At 45.4% G+C, this 18189-nt stretch overlaps 1 protein-coding gene across 1 annotated transcript; it reads right to left on the bottom strand.

Annotated features, from left to right (window-relative positions):
• Positions 1 to 267: 267 nt before the first annotated feature.
• On the bottom strand, positions 268 to 14970 carry Tmem140 (transmembrane protein 140). The gene is made up of 3 exons (XM_013021700.1): positions 14937 to 14970; positions 14535 to 14809; positions 268 to 1293 (listed from the first exon to the last, which is right to left on the bottom strand). The coding sequence occupies exon 3, from the start codon at positions 1267 to 1269 to the stop codon at positions 700 to 702; it is 570 nt and encodes a 189-aa protein (XP_012877154.1). The 5' UTR covers positions 1270 to 1293; positions 14535 to 14809; positions 14937 to 14970; the 3' UTR covers positions 268 to 699.
• Between the last annotated feature and the right edge of the window lie 3219 nt (positions 14971 to 18189).

Genomic DNA, 18189 nt, shown 5'->3' with positions numbered 1-18189 from the left:
TGCTCTCTTGGGTCACGAGAGAAATCACACACCACCCACTCTTGGTCCGTGGGGTGCAGGGCCTTTTCATCAGCTCCTTCAAAGCCAGCACACCTCTTTGTGCCCTGTGTCATCTTTGCATTCAATCCCTGGAGGCCATTCCTGGGCCCTTGGGAGTAGTATCCTATTGGGAATGGAGGCCCACTGGGAGTGCACCTCGTCGATTGATTCCTCACCATGGAGGAAGGCGGCTCGCCAGGCCTTGTAGGACACTGAGGTGCACTCATGATCTTTCATAATGGTCCCATTTATTGTCACCAACTAAACCATCACTGGGCTCCAGTTTGGCAATTTGGCGAAATCAGCCTGGAAATGGAGTCCCACGATATTAAACGTACCTCCTTCGCCCTCCGGAGGCTAGAATAACAACCATCCAGGTCAGTTCATTCAAGCAGGAATTCATGGGGGGGATGGACGATGTGGTTTTTGTGTGGTTCTTAGAAATCCCAAAGGACAGACAGTCTGCTAAGAAGCCACAGGCGCCCTGCTGTCCACACCGCCTCAGCCCCGCCTGCTCAGTGGATGGTTCTATCTGCTGGAGCTTGAGGTCAGCATCAGTTATGAAACAAGATGGCCCAGAAGATGTGCCAGCCCTGGCATCTTCTCCTGGCATTTTCTCTGTGCAGAGGTGGAACTGAATCCTTGCACTCATGTGAGCCTTTAGACAGAACTAGCAGTTCTTAAGCTTGATCTTGTCCTGACCTTTGGAGAGAGCACAGCTGTGGCCATAAACAAGAGGAAGAGTAAGACCTGGGCCAGACCCACAGCGAGAAAGCCAGGCCCCAGGAGGGAGAGCGCAATCCACTTCCACACATAGCACAGGAAGAGACCCAGGCCGCTGGCCAGCATCAGGGAGGACATGGCCAGGAAGCCCACCGCCAGCTGCCACTCTCCCTCGGTACTGTTGCACCAGGCAAGGAGCAGAGGCAGAGGAACAAAGAGGGTGAGGACAAAGGCCCCGTACACGCCGAGCCTAGACAGTGCCAGGCCCACCCGAGACACCCCCAGGGCCTCCAGCTCCGGGAAGACGTGGCACCGCAGCGAGCCTGTGTCCTCACTCCAGAGGCAGAAGTTGTAGAAGCCGATTGTCAGGTCGGGCAGCTCCACGAGGTTGCCGGCCTTCCAGAGGAGGGCATAGAACAGGAGGGAGATGACCACAGCTGTGAGGATCATGATGCCCACGAAGGGCCCGTGGCCATCGCCATCCCGCCATAGCCTGGGGATGGCCATCTCTCCTGCCCCTTGCAAAGAAACCTGGGAGAAAGTCACATCAGTGAGTTGTTCATGGCTTCTTTTTTGAGCCCCCCCTTTTTCTTTTGAATGGCCTGCTCCCTGCATTTCCTGACATTTCCACACACACACACACACAAAATCTAGAAGTAAACTCGTTCCTTCCCACCCCTGCCAGGAAAAAAAAAAAATCTTCTGGGAGGATATAAATGCCTGAGATTTTCTACCTGAAATGCCCTGGGTCAAGGCTTTGCTGCAGCCATTAGGAGCTTTTGTGAAGGAGTCTCGGATTCTTCCTGAGTTTGAGTTTGAGTGAGGCCTGCGCGTGCTGGTCTAAAGGTGGAAGCAGATGTTGGCCGAGTGCTGGCTTGTACCACAGCCGCCATGACAGCCACGGGGGGGCTGAGGAAACTACCTAGGGGTGGATGGACCTTTGTCAGGGAGGAGAGCCATGCCCACTGATGGGGTCCATCCTGTCCCCAGGGCACAGATCAGAGCAGACCCTGACAGAAGGGACAGAGGGGATCACTGTGAGAGGGAAGAGGCTGGTCTGAAACAGGAAGCTGGTGGAAAGTTCTAGAAGTCACTACCCAGAGCAGAGAAAGGAAATCTGGAAGGGGAAATCTGACAAAGAATAGAACACCTGGTGACCCCGAGAATACCAAAAAGCGTTGTGTGCAGTTGAAATCTTATAAGATAAAAATTTATATGAAAAATAATTGGGTCTGACATATAATACTAAAGAATTTTTAAATGCATACTTTTGGGGGGACAAATTATCCTTGGCCTAAAGGGACTTTTGTTTCTAGGTGAACTGGAGAATTGTTCCCCTTTGTGTGTGTTTCTGAAAACATTTTTCTACTGGTTAAATGAGACCACTGGTCATTAAGGGGAAATTATTAAGTTCAAGTAACTTGATATAGACTCTTATGGGGTGCTGTGCTATAGACAGCTTTTCTTAAAAGTAGAATGCATAAAAGGCAAACAAAAACTAGGGATTTTTTCTAGGCTAGATTAGGAAAAGTAATGGTCCCAAAATTAAGCAAACTCATTTGTAATGTAGGGTATTTGCAGCAAAATTGTATAGCACAAAGAGATTTTATGTTCTTAAGTTATTATAGTTTGCTCAAGAAGTGGTTTGTGAAGCTCAGGCATTGATGGCTCATGCCTATAATCCTAGCTACTCAGGAGGCTGAGATCTAAGGATCATGGTTCAAAACCAGCCCAGGCAGAAGAGCCTTGAGACTTATCTCCAATTAACCACCAAAGAAGCTGGAAGTGGAGCTGTGGCTCAAGTGGTAGAGCACTAGCCTTGGGCAAAAAAGCTCAGGAATAGCACCCAGGCCCTGAGTGTAAGTTCCAGGACTGGCGCACACATACACACACACACACACACACACACACACACACACACACACACACACACACGAACCAGTTGGTGCTCTTCTCTGGCTGAGGAAGGCACCAAGACAGGAAGGCTGGCTGCCATTACCCAAATACAGCCTAAGCCGAGATGAGCAAGTTCATTCGTATTTCCACTATGGGATAAGGAAGTGCCATTGAAGCCTTGCTAAACAATGAAATAGGAGCAGACTATAAAACATCAGTGTGGCCCAATCTTATCCGAAGCTGAATAGCATATGGAATGTGAGGCAGGGCGTCCAGTATGAGGGAGACATACATGTCACCAACACAGAATGTGTGCACCTCTGTTGCACAAGGTCATGGTTGCCTTCTTTCAGAGTGGGGAGGAGGAACGGGCTTTGTGGAAGGAACTCTCTCATGTTCATTTCTAGAATGCTGATTGCATTGGAGATCCAAGTCAAAGTTGTTAGGTTGGGAAGAGAAAGGAAGGAAGGAAGGGAGGTTGGGAGGGAAAGAGGGAAAGAATCTCAGTGGTTCTAGATCTCTTTGGGACACCTCTGTCCTTATGACCCTGTCCCTTGCATCTTTAGATGGCAGAACAAAGCAATGGTTTTCCTTTTAACAAACAAAACACAACAATAACAACAACAACAAAAACAAACCAGTGGCTCATGGCTATCACCCTAGCTACTCAGGAGGCTGAGACTTGGAGGATCACAGTTTAAAGTTAGTTCCTGAGACTCACTTCCAAAATATCTAGGAAATAGCAGCATTGGAGGCATGGTTCAAGTAGTAGAGCTCCAGCTCAGCAAGTAAGACAAGCAAGTTCAAGACCCTGAGTTCAAATCTGTGGGGGGAGAGGAGACAGAGAGAGACAGACAGACAGAGAGGAAGAAGAAAAGAAAGAGAAGAAGGAGTAGGAGAAGAACAACAACAACAAAAGGAGGAGGAGAGGGGCTGGGAAGGTGGCTCAGTGGTAGAGCGCTTGCCTTGCATGCCTGAGGCCCTGGGTTCGATTCCTCAGCACCACATAAGCAAAAAGAAAAAAGCCAGAAGTGGTGCTGTGGCTCAAGTGGTAGAGTGCTAGCCTTGAGCTGAAGAGCTGAGGGACAGCGCCCAGGCCCAGAGTTCAGGCCCCACGACCGGACCCCCTCCCCCCAAAGAAAAAAAAAAGAGGAGGAGGAGGAAGAGGAAAAGGAGGAAAAAATGAAGATGAAGGAAAAAAGGAGAGAGGAGAAAGCTCTGATTTCATATGCCATATTCCTTCCATAAGAACAGAAAGTCCCTTCCCCCACCCCTAGGAGGGGCACAGTTCTATTCAAAGGCCCAAATGTGTGCCAGAAATGAGAGGAGAGATCTTTGTCAGACTTGGTGGTGGAGAGGTGCCTGTTAGAACAACGCCGCTTGAATCTATCTGCCTCTGCATGCCACTTGGCAGCAAAGCCCTGCCCTCCCCCACCAAGCTCAACTGAGACACTGGACGGAAGGAAGCATCTGCAGCCCTTCTGTGGCATTGATCCCAAGCCCTGGGTAGCCTGAGAGGCCAAAGACCCCCATCTCTGCAACGATGCTTACTACGGACTGCAAACAATGGCTTCAATGCATACATTCTCAGCCAGACAGGCTGAAAAGCCATATCCAGTGTAGCCCAGGATGTGAAAATGATTGCCAACAGTTTTTGAAGATGTCTTTTGCATATTTAACAATTATGTAAAGGCTGACATCTGTGTTTTCAGTGGGCTTCCATATTTTATGATGTAGGCTGGATTTCCGGTGCAGGGACCTGGTCCACCCAGATGTGTTGGAGGAAGTGAGTCTGGATGTCAGCATTGCCCATGAACTGACCCAGGGTGGAGCTGGGGGGTGGGGGGAGAGGAGGGGTGTACCACCCACTTTTCAGTGTTCCCTCTTATTTCTCCTCTTTGAATCCTTGAGTTTAAGGGAAATAGTAAGATGAACCATTTTTCCCCTTAAAGACAGAACTCAGTTAAAAAATTTAGCTGTGTGACCATGGCTAGCTAGCTAGCTACTCCAGGAGCCTATAGCTGAGGATCAAAGCCAACTCTGGGCAGAAAAAGTCTGGAGACTTCAGCTTCTTCAGCTAACTAGCAAAATGATAGAAGTGGCGCTGTGGCTCAAGTGGTTGAGTGTCAGCTCTGAGCAAGAAAGAAAAGAGACCAGTGTCCAGGCCCTTGAGTACAAGCCTCAGTACTAGCACCCCCCAAAATAAATTAAATAAATAAATTAAATAAAAAAGATGGCATATCTCTCTGGGAAGAGATGGCATCAACCACCTCCCTACAGCTTTGTTGTAGACTTCCTCATTTTCTCTTAGGTGACAGTTTGGAGGTTTGGGGTGTTTTTTTCTTCTTCTTTAAAAAAAATTGTTTGGATTTGTTGTTGTTGTTGTTGGAGACCGGGTGTTACTGTGTAGTCCAGGCTGGCCTCAAACTGGAGATCCTCCTGTCTCCACTGCCTGAGTTCTGGAATTAGAGGTATACATCACCTTGCCTGGACTTTTGGAGTAAGGCAAAATGAAACCAGAGCCAAATGCTGGTGCAGGTAGCTCATACCTGTAATCCTATCAACTCAGGAGGCTGAGATCTGAGGATTGTGATTCAAAGCCAGCCCAGCCAGGAAAAGCCATAAGACTCTTATCTCCAACAAACTGCTCAGAAAAAGCTGGAAGCGGTGCTGTGGCTCTAGTGGTAGAGTGCTAGCCTTGAACAAAAGAAGCTCAGGAACAGTGCCCAAGCCCTGAGCAAAAAAAGCAAATTGAGTGTTTAAGGCCCTGAGTTCAAGCCTTAGTCCCAACACACACACACACACACACACACACACACACACACACACACCGCCATGTGGTTATTTTACATGCATGTGTTATGTTCAAGCTTAACAAGACAGCTGCACTACACAGGTGAAGGGTGGTGTTTGGGTCATAGACATTCTCTGCATCGGATTGGTCCACATGGCTGTCTGTTGTTGGAAATCTGGATAGACTTAAGGAAGTAGAGCATGGAGAGGCTTGTGGCTAGCCCTTATTTCTTTTCCTAAAGGTGCCCCAATGCCAGCATTGGATATTTGGTTGGAAACCCTGTGAGATTTCTCCATACTCCAAAAGCTTGTCCGAGTTTGTTTTCAACACCGTGGATCCTCATATTTTCTCTACAGTGACCTTTTGAAGCGATAATCTTCCACTTCCTTCAAGGGGCAAAAGGGCTGAGTCACTGTGGTGAGCATTTTTATTACACAATAAAGTGAGTGTGACACATGCTGTTTTCGTTCAGAAAACTAGGGGGAGAAACATGAAAATGCACAGGAAGAGTAAAAAGCGTCCATCACTACCGGTCCCAGAAACCACGCTCAGCCCAGCTCCAGTGACATAGAGTTAAGTTCACACAAACACACGTTTGCATTATTCCATCTGTGAATAGCCGCGCCTCGTGGCAGCTTTCCAGTCACACCAGAAATGGGTTCCTTAAATGCTGCCTTTACAAACTCTATGTAGTGGTGTCATGGATTGTTGTTTTTGTAAGTTACGCTCCATAATAGGTAGCTCATAATATTATAAACTATGCCAGTTTGTGAATTCCTTGATGTTGCTACTGGTGGCTGAGGGGAATGTTTACTATCTCTTTCTCCTTTCTCTTCCTTCCCCACATTTTGTTTAGCAATATGATCAGACTGTGTTGTCCAGGCTAGACTGGACCAGGGTTCACTATGATCTTCTTATCTGAGTCTCCTGGGCAGCCGGTTCTGTAGGCATGAGCTACTTTGCTCATGTCCACAGCTTATCACTTCTTTCTTACTATTGTGTATTCTTGAGTCATGGTTTTTTTTTTCCTCTGTGCTGGGATATGAATTTAGGTCATTGTATTTGCTAGACAAGCACTCTACCATTAGAGTCACAATCTTTTTGCTCTTGTTTGTGTGTGTGTGTGTGTGTTTCACAGTCTTGAGCTAACTTTGCTAAGGCTGGCCTCAGACAGTGATCCTCCTTCCTCTGCCTTCCAAGAAGCTGAGCTAGTCCTGAGCCTTTTAATTTAGATTAAATTAATGAACAATTAATTTAACAATTAATGAACAATTGTTTTCTTTCAGAGTTAGTAAATTTTAACATTTTCAAGTGTTTGATGTCTATCTAGATTTCTTCCTCTGTGAAGTTTTATCAGCACTTTAAAAATCACTTTGGGGCAGGGGTGAGACCCTGTGTTTGATCCTCAGTAATTCATGTACACACACACACACACACACACACACACACACACACACACACAGAGGAACACACATAGTAACATGCACATAAACCATTTTGAGTTTTAGTTTCTACTTGTCCCTTTGAGCCTTTGTAGGCAAAGGCTGTCTGAATTCTGCCACTGCAGTTTTTAAACTGTTTTTTTTTTTTTTTCTGTCAGTGGTGGGGCTTGAACTCTAGGTCTGGGCACTGTCCCTCAGCTCTTCAGCTCAAGGCTAGTGCTCTACCACTTGAACCGCAGTGCCACTTCTGGCCTTTTCTGTTTATGTGGTGCTGAGGAATTGAACCCAGGGCCTCATGCATGGAAGGCAAGCGCTCTACCACTGAGCCACCTTCCCACTGCAGTTTTTAATAAGGCAGTACAAAAACAGCAACTAAAAAAAAAATCTTTGGTTTCCTTTCTTGGAGTTCACTTAATAAAATATTTGCTATGCTCATATGCACCTAGCTACTGAGCCTCTTGTGTTGTTCGTTTGTATTTGGGATGGTAAAGAGAAGGCACAGAATAAGGTAGAACAAAGGGTGAACAAATACAACAGCAGTACTCACTCACTAGACACTCTGTGGAAAATGAACTGTGCATCTGTGGGCTGGAGACAGGAGGAAAAAATTGGGAGAGAGCAAGGGAAGGGGAGACAGTTCAAAAAGAATTGTAATCATTCTGTGACTCATGTGACTGTAATCCCCCTATGTATCACCTCTACAATAACAGTAAGGACTAAGACACACATGTAGACTCCCCGACACTGTGGATTTGACTCTAGTTACCGAGAGCCACCACGTGAGCCTGACATTAGCACAGAAGTAATTGTGCTGGGGGTGGGGCACAATTCCCAGTAAGGGAGATGGAAGGAATATATTATCCAAAGATTGACTCCAGGCAGGTTTTTGCTTGCTTATTTATCAAGCATCTCTAAAATTATTATTCTAATCAAGGAGTATAGGGTGATAGCTGAAGAGACACAAGCATTGCATCCTTCCATTGTAGATCATGTTCTTGTTCTAGTCATAGTAAAAGAGCAGACCATGGGAGTCCAGCCAGTTAGAATCCTGACACACGACTGCACTAAAAATTCCTCTGGCTGCACTCCAGAGGCTGAGACAGGAGGATAACAAGTTCTAGGTCAGGCTGAGCTGCAGTGACTCGACTCAAAAATAGCCACAACCAAAATATCCACCCCTCCTCCCTCTGGGGAGCAGGACATCTCCAGACCTGACCACCTGGACACGAACAGAGAAAGGGGTGAGCCAGGAAATTCCTTCAGAGCAGAGATTTGTGTTCTGGTCCAGGCTCTGCTTGGAGCCATTTGATGGCAATAAGGAACAGGTGAGATGGTGGAAAAAACAGTAACACTGTTTCTTACGTGGGGTGGGGAGAGGGGCTGGTCTGGGGCTTGAACTTAGGGTCTGGCCGCTGTCCCTTAGCTTGTTTACTCAAGGCTGGCGCTCTACCACTTGAGCCACAGCTCTACTTCTGGCTTTATGTTGGTTATTTGGAGATAAGAGTCTCACAGACTTTCCTGCCTAGGCTGGCTTTGAACTGAGATCCTCAGCTCTCAGCCTCCTGAATAGGCATGAGCCACTACCACCTGGCTCTGCTGGCTTCTCATTTTTATCCCAATATTTGAGATTCCCCACAAAATTCTTCTTTCCCTCTCCCTTTCCATCTCCTCTCCATCACTTTCTCCCTCTCCTTCCTCCTCTCTCCTCCTCCGTCTGATATAAAAACAACTACCCACCCCTTTCTCAGTGTGTTCATTTTGATTCACAATCCCTACCTGAATACCTGAGGTATTCACGAGCTGCACTTTACATACCTAGACTGGACTCTCACCGTGTTCCTGAGCTCCTCCTGCACACCTTTGTCTGATCCTCTCCCTGTAAAGTTCATCTTTTCCCTCAGCCTGGCCTCCCCGAGCACCCCATGTCGATACCCGAGCAGATCATCCACCACCAGCGGAATCCTAGTCCACTCACTATGTCTTTCATCAATCCAATGCTGGTAGAGAATGTCCTCTTCATTTAGTCCCCTCTCCAGCAAGAGAACCAGAGTCTGGAACATTCAAGTTTTTGCACTAGTGAATAGTATCATGATTTCCTGTAGGCATTTTTGTGTTCTGCAGCAGACTACCAAGAAGGCTGGCTGGAGCGGGGAGGGGAAGGAGGACTCTTTTTTTGGGCCACATTCACAATCCTTAGCTCTTCCTGATTCGATAAGAATAGGGTCCCTTTGGCCAGGTGCTCATGCCTGTCTTCCTAGCTACTCAGGATGCTGAGATCTGAGGATCATGGTTCAAAGCCAGCCTGGGTAGGAAAGTCCATGAAACTCTTTTCTCCAGTTAACCATCAGAAAATCAGAAGTGGAGCTGTGGCTCAAAGCTGTGGAGTGCTAACCTTAAGCAAAAGAGCTCAGGGACAGCGCCCAGGCCCGAAGTTCAAGCCCCACGATTGACAAAAAACGAAGAAAAAGAAAGAAAGTACAGGGTACCTCCATATTCTCACAACACGTTATCTCTCAGACTTCTAGGGTTGTTTTGTTTTTGCTGGTGTTGGAGATTCAGCTTAGGGTCTCTAAGCAAATGCTCTACCAGCAAGCTACACCTCTAGCCCCCACTTTTACTCGGAATCTCCCCACCTTAGCTTCTGCCATAGTGGATTCTATATTTTCTCCAAAAGCCTCAGGACCTTTGTACTTGCCAGTCACCCTGTCTGAACACTTTTCTCTTAGGATCCTGTCTGTCTCCCCCTCTCCTCTTAGGTCACTGTGGGCATGTGACTTTTACAGGGCACAGTGTCCCTGTCCATGTCCTCCTGCCCTTCCTTAAAGCATCTCACCCAACCCCCCAGACCTGGGAGGTCTGTCGGTCAGATCCATTTTTCTATTTGTTTGTCTGTCTAAAATGTATTGGTTATCATTCTATCTCTAACACCCAATACCGGCTGGGACCCCTTATGAGACCCTGACTATAAACAACTCTTGAGCTCCTGTTTGCTTCATTTGTATTCTTCCGAGTTTCTAAAAGTCAAATTTCCTACAAGACTGTCCTCTTTCTTCAGATCTCCCACTCCAGCCTCCGGTGTCAGGAGTTGAGAAAATGGCTACAGGCGGTCACAGCAGGCCTGCCCGGCCTTGTCCCGCCCCACCCAGCCCCTCTCCCAACACTGGCCACTACAGCTCTGAAACCTGCTGCACAACTTGCATGTTCTATCTGTGCGACTTAAGAGAAAAAAACAGGACCAGGTGTTGTGGCGCACATCAATAATCCCATCTATGAGGGCGGTATATAGGTAGAAGGAGGATTAAGGTCCAGGCTGTTCTGGCCTAAAAGCATAAAAATATAACTACCTGTAAAAAAAAAATAAAAAGACACTGGGATATGGTCAAGTGGCAGAAGGAAGGCGCCTAGCAAGTGTGAAGGTCTGAGTTCAAACTCTAGTACCACCAAAATCGACCCCCACAGGTACAGGTAAGTTGCTAGGTTTTTAGCTCCTCCTGCCCTTCCTTTCCTGAGCAATGGAAGAAGGCCGTCGGGCAGTGGATGGGCAAACCTGCTCTGAGAAGTCCCGTCAGCCAGCAGGGCTGAGGGCTCTGCGGAGACCTGTGGTGTCCCAAGGGGCTTGTTGACCAGTGAACACAGTCAGTGCCTCCTGCAGTGAGGCACCAGCATTGAGCCGAAAAACCTCAGCATAAGCTCTAGGCCTCAAGTTCAAGCACCAGTACTGGAACACACACACACACACACACACACACGCACACACACACACACACACGGCTCTTCCAGGGGAGACTAGGAGACTTCACATCCTCACTGAAATTGACTTTCCTAATCTGTAGAATGGGCACAACTGTAGAGTCTCTTTTATAGATGTTAGATGAGACAGCTCAGTGGCTGAGCTGAACTCCAAAAAGCTGTCTTCTGGTGCAGCTGCAGGCGGTGACTTCAGCATGTTGCGTGCAATCATCATGAGTACAACATCTCTCTGTCCCCTCACTAGTCACCTGCCTTGGGACAGTTACATCGCCCGCATGTGCTGGGTCACGGGTCTGATCAATCATGTGTGTTTGTGGGAACAGTGGTGGTCACTTTGCATATGGGTTGGCCAGGGTTGACTGTGGCTAAGAATGGAAAGCAGAGACAAGACTGATGTCAAGATGGACTGATGTCAAGCACGAATGAAAGGAGACCAGGAGAGAACTTGACTGAACAAAACCAGCACAGTAAGAACTTCAGAGTGCACAAGGAAGGCTGACTCTTCACCTGTCAGAGAAGGCCCCCAGCGCTGGATCAAATATGTTTTTTTTTTTTTGTCTGTTGGGTGTTTTTGTTTTTGGCCCAACACATTTAAGATTAGTGGCGCTCAAGGTTTAGGTGTGGCAGCCATAACAATAAAAAGGGAAGAAGAAAGGGAAATGTGTCATATTTCCTTTGGCAGAAATATGAGACCAGGGCCTATTTTTTTCTTTTTCTTCTTCTTTTTTTGTCTTTGGCAATAGTAGGGTTTGAACTCAAATCTTCATGCTTGTCAGGCTTGATTGCTTGAGCCATGCCCCTCAGTCTTCTGTTTAGAGTCAGGCTATTGTTCGGTCTGCTTGACCTGTTTCCTTGCTTGGATTTCTTGTTCTGTGTGGGTAGCCGTCATAGCACCAAGCTGTTATGAGAAGCTGCCATGTTTGGGATTTATAAATAAAAACAGCTTTCCCAGCAGAAATTGGAGTACACCATGAGATTGTAACATAAAGTTAGAAATGTAAGTCTAGTTGCTCACGGGTGTGTGGAGCCATTGGAATAGCTGCTAAATGGTTCCATTAATAGAACCTTGTATTTGTTTGAGTGTTTTGCTATTTATGAGCTTTCTTTAGCAGATAACCCAGCTAGTATCAAAGGTTACAAAACACTTACAGTGGGGAAAAAAAGAATCCTTTAAAAAGTAGGCAATGAGCTAGGTGCTAGAGGCTCACACACAACCCCAGCTTCTAAGGAGACTAAGATAGAATGATTGTGGCTCAAAATCAGCCCATGTAGGAACGTTCATAGGACTCTTATCTCCACTTAATCACCAAAAAAAAATAGATGGGCAGATAGATAGATAAAAATGCCAGAAATGGAGCTGTGGCTCAAGTGTGGTAGAATACCAACCTTGAACAAAAGACCAGGACAGTGCGCATGCCCTTAGTTCAAGCCCTTCTATCAGCAGACACACCCACAAGGCAAGCCTTCTCAGTTTAGGGGGAGCTGAGATTTCTAGGGCCCAAAGCAATATGAGGACCACGTGGATACATTTCCTGCAATTGTCAGGAAATTCTCTAACCCTGGCCACTGTCAGTGCCAAGATTTCTAGGGTCTGGAGGGACTGCATGGAGCAAATCGTTGAGCTTGTGATCCACTTTGGAAGACAGACACACCAAATAGAGGTTTTTTTTTTGTTTTGTTTTTATTTGTGTTGGTCCTAGAGCTTGAACTCAGGGCCTGGGTGCTGTCTCTTAACTTTCTTTGTTCTAGGACAGTAGTGCTTTACCACTTCTGAATCATAGGTCCACTTCGGCTCCTTTGGTGGATAACTGGAAATAATCGTCTCATGGACTTCCCTTGCACAGGCTGGTTTTGACCTATGATCCTCAGATTCCCAGTCTCCTGAATAGCTAGCATTATAAATGTGAGCCACTGGCGCCTGGCTCCAGAAACTATTTTAAGTTTTCATCTCACTCTGCATACCAAAATAAATTCCACACAGATTCAAAAACAAACAGATAAGAAAACTCTAGAAAAATAAATATTTGATTTATAGAAAGAGAACATACTGCACCGAAGAGCAAATCAAAGCTACACAGACAATCTGCGTAGCTTTAACTATTTAAAACTATAGATTTCCAGACACTAAAACACATCCCCCAATTAAAAAAAATCCGTTATCATGGAAAATATCTATGATGGAAGTGAAATGATGACCATCTAGCTACTGTAGAAAACATTCCTGTAAGTGGTGACAAAGAGCTTTGAATTCGTTAAAAACAGACAAGGGCATAGGAAGAAATAGATCCCAACAAGAAAAGAAACAATGTTGTTAGCTAACATGAAAGACTATCGGTATCTTTTCTAATGTTATCAAAGATATATCAAGTAATATAGCATGTATGCTTAGCAAAACTGTATATTAACAACAACAACAAATCCCTTGATATGGTAGAGACAAAAAGTGATACAAATTTGCAGAGAAGTGATTTGCAATATGCATTAACCCCCCCAATCCTTTATAACCATATTATTTTAGTCTTGTAATTCCACTTTTTTATTGTAAGGATGCAGCTTCCTTAGGATTAAATGCTTCAAAGATTTCTATAAAGATTGTTCACATAATATTATTTCATTTAGCAAGTGGGAGGCAACTTGGATTGTCAGTATTTCTAGAAGTAAATTATAACCGATGGCAGGTAGAAGGAGTTATTTTTCAAATGTTGATGTTAGCTTGTTATCTGTGTTATTTCTGGGGTGTAGCATTAAAAGCAATTGTTCTCTTCTTTTTTTAATCAGAAAGATTCCCAGGATCCTGTGCTATTTTTATGAAAAAAATAACAACAACTATAATCTTAGTTCTTAGAAAAAGCAGGGTCCAAGATGGAGAAAAAGTTGAGAATATGCTTCAAGTGGAAAGAATGTCATGCGAACCAAACCTCTAATTTTGGGGAGGGATGGGCTGTGGGAAAATGATACTAGAAAAAAGGAAATAAGCATTTTTTTCTTTATTCAGTGATTGAATGCAAGTAAAAGAGTAGAATAGAATGTATTAGTGAGACAGCTCACATTTTAAAAAGAAGACTGGGAGAGAGTGAGGGAAGGGGTAACAGTGTCCAAAGAGAAATGTACTCATTACTAGATTTATATAATCGTAGCACCTCTTCTGTACATCACCTTTATAATAGCAATAAAAAACCAAGGAGAAGCAGAACAGCAGAAGAAGTAGTAGTGGAAGAGGAGGGGGAGGAGGAAAAAAACGCTTAAGATCAGCACTCAGAAAATTGAAATCTCACCTTGATCTCCCCTCAGGCTATGAGGCCTAATCTCAGTCTAATAACCAAGCTTCTAACAATCTCCTAACTCTATTCAGATCTTTGAGTCAAGAACACAGATCTTTCCAGCAATCTGTATCTTTAGTGTGTATTGAAACTCCACTGTTGTTAAACTCCAGTTTAACAGCTGCACTTCGGGTGACCTGCTTTCCAGCGGCTGCCCGGTTCTCATGTACAATGTGTTCCCAAGCTACAAAACATTTGATTTGTACAGATTGTGCAAAAGCCAGCTGTCCAGAGTTCATCCTGCATATTTCAAGTCAGTTTCCCCTTCCTTACCTTCAGCTGTTTCTGAGGCTAACAATCCACACAGGATGATGCTGGGTGGTGGGGTGAGAAGGGGAGCAGAGAGAAGACAAGGTGGGGGCAGGTCACACACAGGAGGGAGAAGAAGGTCACAGGCTCTCAGCCCCCCCCCCCCCCCCCCCCCCCCCCCCCCCCCCCCCCCCCCCCCCCCCCCCCCCCCCCCCCCCCAGGCCCTGCGCTGTGTGGCTAGACGGTGAACCACGGGAGAAGAAGACCCATGGTCACAGGAGTCACCTGGACCAGCCATGGGAACTTGGGAGTGGTACTTACAATACGAAGGTGCAGAGCCCGCAGGCACACTCATAGAAAGGTGGTTGGAGAAGTCACCTTCGCTGGGTGGATTCTTGCCTCTGGCTGGCTTTCTGAGGGGTAGGCTCCCACAGTTGGGGCAGGGGAGGGAGGGGTGGCCGGAGGCTGAGCCCCTGATCTGATGGCTCAGCTTCCATTCACAGTGGTGTCTCAGTAAACAACTCTGAACTTTGCTGACTGATGTCACTTCTCAGCTGATTTCACTTTCGGTTCTTCTCTCCCCTGGTGGCCCGTGACTTTTCAGAAATGAGGAATGAAAACAACTTGGTACTCCCCAGAAGACACGAGCCTACCCCCCACCGCCCTCCCCACCTGAGCCGGCACGAGGTGCTGTGCCCAGACCCAGGTAAGAGGGAGAGTTACCTCCCAAAGTGACTGCAGGACGGAAAGTAGATGCCCAAGTCTCAGAACTCCCTGTGATTTGATCTGCAAAATCAACACAACCTGGAAAGAATAATAATGATAATAGATAAACCGTACTAGACATTTGCCCCCCTCCCCCCCCCAGGATTCTTGCCTGCCCCACAAATGCGACCCAGGTCACCTCCGTTCTTTTGGGAGAGCAATGCCATCTGCTTTCTGTTTTCACGGATCAGTTTGAGAAACAAAATGCTGTCCCAATACATTAGCCTTCCCACTGGGTGATGAGACCCAGATTAGAATTTCTGGAACATCTATTTCATTGCCAAGCAAAAGGAAGATTTTTATTGATTTGTTTTTGTTTTTAAATTGTAGAATCTCTTGGCCAAAGGTTAAAAATTACTTTCTTTACTGAACATCACCACTGGAACTTAACTTTTCCTGTTTCTCTTTTTACTTGGTGTTTTTTTGTGCTGGTCCTGGGGCTAGAATTCAGGGCCTTGAGTGCTGTCTCAGAGTTTTTTATTTTTTACTTAAGGCTAGCTCTCTCTCTACTACTTGAGCCACAGCTCCACTTCTGCCTGTTTTGTTTTGTTTTTTTAAATTGCTTATTGGCGATAAGCATCTAAGGGACTTTCCTTCCCCGGGCTGGCTTTGAAACACAATCCACAGATCTCAGCCTCCTAGGGTTAAAGGCATGAGCCACCAGAGGCGTTGGCTTCATTTTTGTTAGTTTGCATTAAATTTTGGGAATTAAACCCAAGGTATTGGAGATAATAGGGACTCACTGGACCACCAAGTTACACCCTTAGCCTTAACCCAGTGGAAATTTCCTAGGGGCTGGAAGTGGGGTGGGGGTGGGGGGATTAAGCTTGATTCAATCAAGACTTTCATAACCTAGCAATGCTTCTCCATTGTTTTTCTTTCCACCCTGGGCACCCTAGAACAAGTGAAATCGGACCCTCCCCCAACTTCTTTGCCTTTGTGCTGTTAGATCTATCTCCTTTGTCAAAGATTTTTCTCATCATTGTCGATGTTGGTAGAGTAAATCTGCAGGTACTTTCTCAGAAATGGTTGCACTGAAGGTGTTTTTGGTTGTTGCTGTTGAGAACTTACAAAATGGAAAATATCTTTATTAATTTTTTTTATTGTTAAGGTGATGTACAGAGGGGCTACAGTTATATAGGTCAGGTAATGAGCAAAATGGAAAATATCTTGATTCTAACTCTCTAATTTACTGTTGGGGGCTGAATATAGTCATTTGGTTCAACAGGATTTTCCTTTATGATTCTGAGGATCTTGCTTCATTCTTTTAGAGTTCCTGTGATTGTTGAGAAGTTAAAAGTCATTCTTCACTTCCAAAGCTATCTCTTCTCTAATGGCCATCCTTCCAGCTTTTCGCCTTAAACAACTTTAAAAGAAATCATTTGGGTGAGGTTTGGGGGAGGCAAAAAATAAAATGTGTATTCAATTTTCAATTGGAAATCTAAAATATTTCCTTGTTTTCTTTCTTGTCCTCCCCCGACCCCACCCTGCCTCCACAGAGCTATTCTTTACTTTCTTGCCCACTGGCTGTCTGGTGAGCTGGTTGCCTAGTGTTGAGCTGGTTGCTTTTATTCAGCTCCTCTTAATGGCTTCATCCCAAAGTCTAGACGGTACCTGTAGCCTTGGACTTCCCCAGCAGGGGTTCCTCAGTAGTCTATTTTCTTTGTTCTTGTGGTAGGCCTTTCCCCAGGACCTGCTTTCTAAGTCATTGCGCTTGAGCTAACGACCATAGTGCTTGCTTCCTTTTTTTTTGGCCCTGTACTAGGGCTCTTGAACTTAGAGCCTGGGCACTGTCCTTGAGCTTTTGTGCTAAAGGATAGCATCCTACCACTTGAACCACAACTCTACTGCTGTCTGTCTGTCTGTCTGTCTGTCTGTCTTCCTTCCTTCCTTCCTTCCTTCCTTCCTTCCTTCCTTCCTTCCTTCCTTCCTTCCTTATCTCAGCCTTCTGAATAGCTGGGACTGCCCCCATAACCCCCCAGGCTAGTGCTTGCTTCTTTAAGAGTGACCAGTCTGAAGCAATAGCCTTCTCAGCTAGACTTTTCTTTTTTCTATAAAAGACCTGGGGCAAAGGTGACCCACGCTCCAGTATTCTGGGTTGCTGAGCCTTTGGTTGCAGTACCATCCCCCAGCTCTTGGCCACACCCCTCAGAGCTGAGTCTCACCCCTGTTGAACTTCAGGGAAGGGAGTGAGTCACAGCATAGTGCCCCAGCCCTCTCTGTTCTTCCCAGGATTCAGAAAAAAAAAAATTTCTTGAATGAACTTGACTTTGCTACATATAACGACACTTTCTTCAGAGTTTAAAGAATTTTCTGACCATTATACTTTTTACCAGTTTTGTTATTTCACTCAAATAGACAAGGAAACTCTAGAATTCCTATTCTAGAATTTGCCATTCTAGAATTTGATATTTTTCATGTTTTTATATTTTAAGAATACTTTGTTTTTAGAGTAGTTTTAGATCAATAGAAAAACACAAGGTTTTCTCCTGTTTATCGTTTAGGATCTTTACAGCTGCATTTCACATTGAGCTCTATGATACACTTCGAGTTCATGTTTGTGAAAACATGTAAAGTCTGTGTCCGGATCCTTTTTTTTTTTTTGGCATACAGATGTGCAGTTGTTCCGTCACCAGTTGTTGAAAGGACTGTCTTTGCTCCATTGTGTTGTCTTTGATTTTTTTGTTTTTTGTTTTTGGTGCCCATCCTGAAGCATGAATTTAGGGCCTGGCTGCTGTCTTTTTATGAGCATTTGTGCTCAAAGCTTGTGCTCTACCACTTGAGCCACAGCTCTCCTTCTGGCTTTTTGTAGTTAACTGAAGAGTCTCGGGAACTTTCCCACCCTGGCTTTGAGCTACGATCCTCCGTTTTCAGCCGCCCGAGTAGCTAGGATTACAAGCATTCAACACCCATTTTTGGTTGTCTTTGATCCAGTTGGCTATATTTATAAAGATCTCTTCCTGGTCTATTTTGATCTATCTTTTTGTCAATAGCCACACTCTAATGTCATAGCTTTGTAGTAAGTCTTGAAGTCAGGTACTATTGTCAGTCCTCTCATTTTGTTTTTATCATTCCATATTGTGTTAGCTGCTTGAGCATTTTGGCTTTCCATATAAATTACAGTCAGTCTGGGATTATGATTGGAATTGATCTGTAGGTCAGGTTGAGAAGAATCAATATCTTAACAATATTTAGCTTTCCTGTCCATGAA

This window comes from Dipodomys ordii, unplaced genomic scaffold (assembly GCF_000151885.1).
Source record: "Dipodomys ordii isolate 6190 unplaced genomic scaffold, Dord_2.0 Scaffold56, whole genome shotgun sequence".
Taxonomy (NCBI): domain Eukaryota; kingdom Metazoa; phylum Chordata; class Mammalia; order Rodentia; family Heteromyidae; genus Dipodomys; species Dipodomys ordii.
The sequence above is the reverse complement of the archived record's forward strand: the minus strand, read 5'-3'. Positions and strand labels throughout refer to the sequence as shown.

Excerpts from the sequence above, each read along its gene's own strand:
- Tmem140 (XM_013021700.1), bottom strand. The coding sequence starts at position 1,269 with ATGGCCATCCCCAGGCTATGGCGGGATGGCGATGGCCACGGGCCCTTC.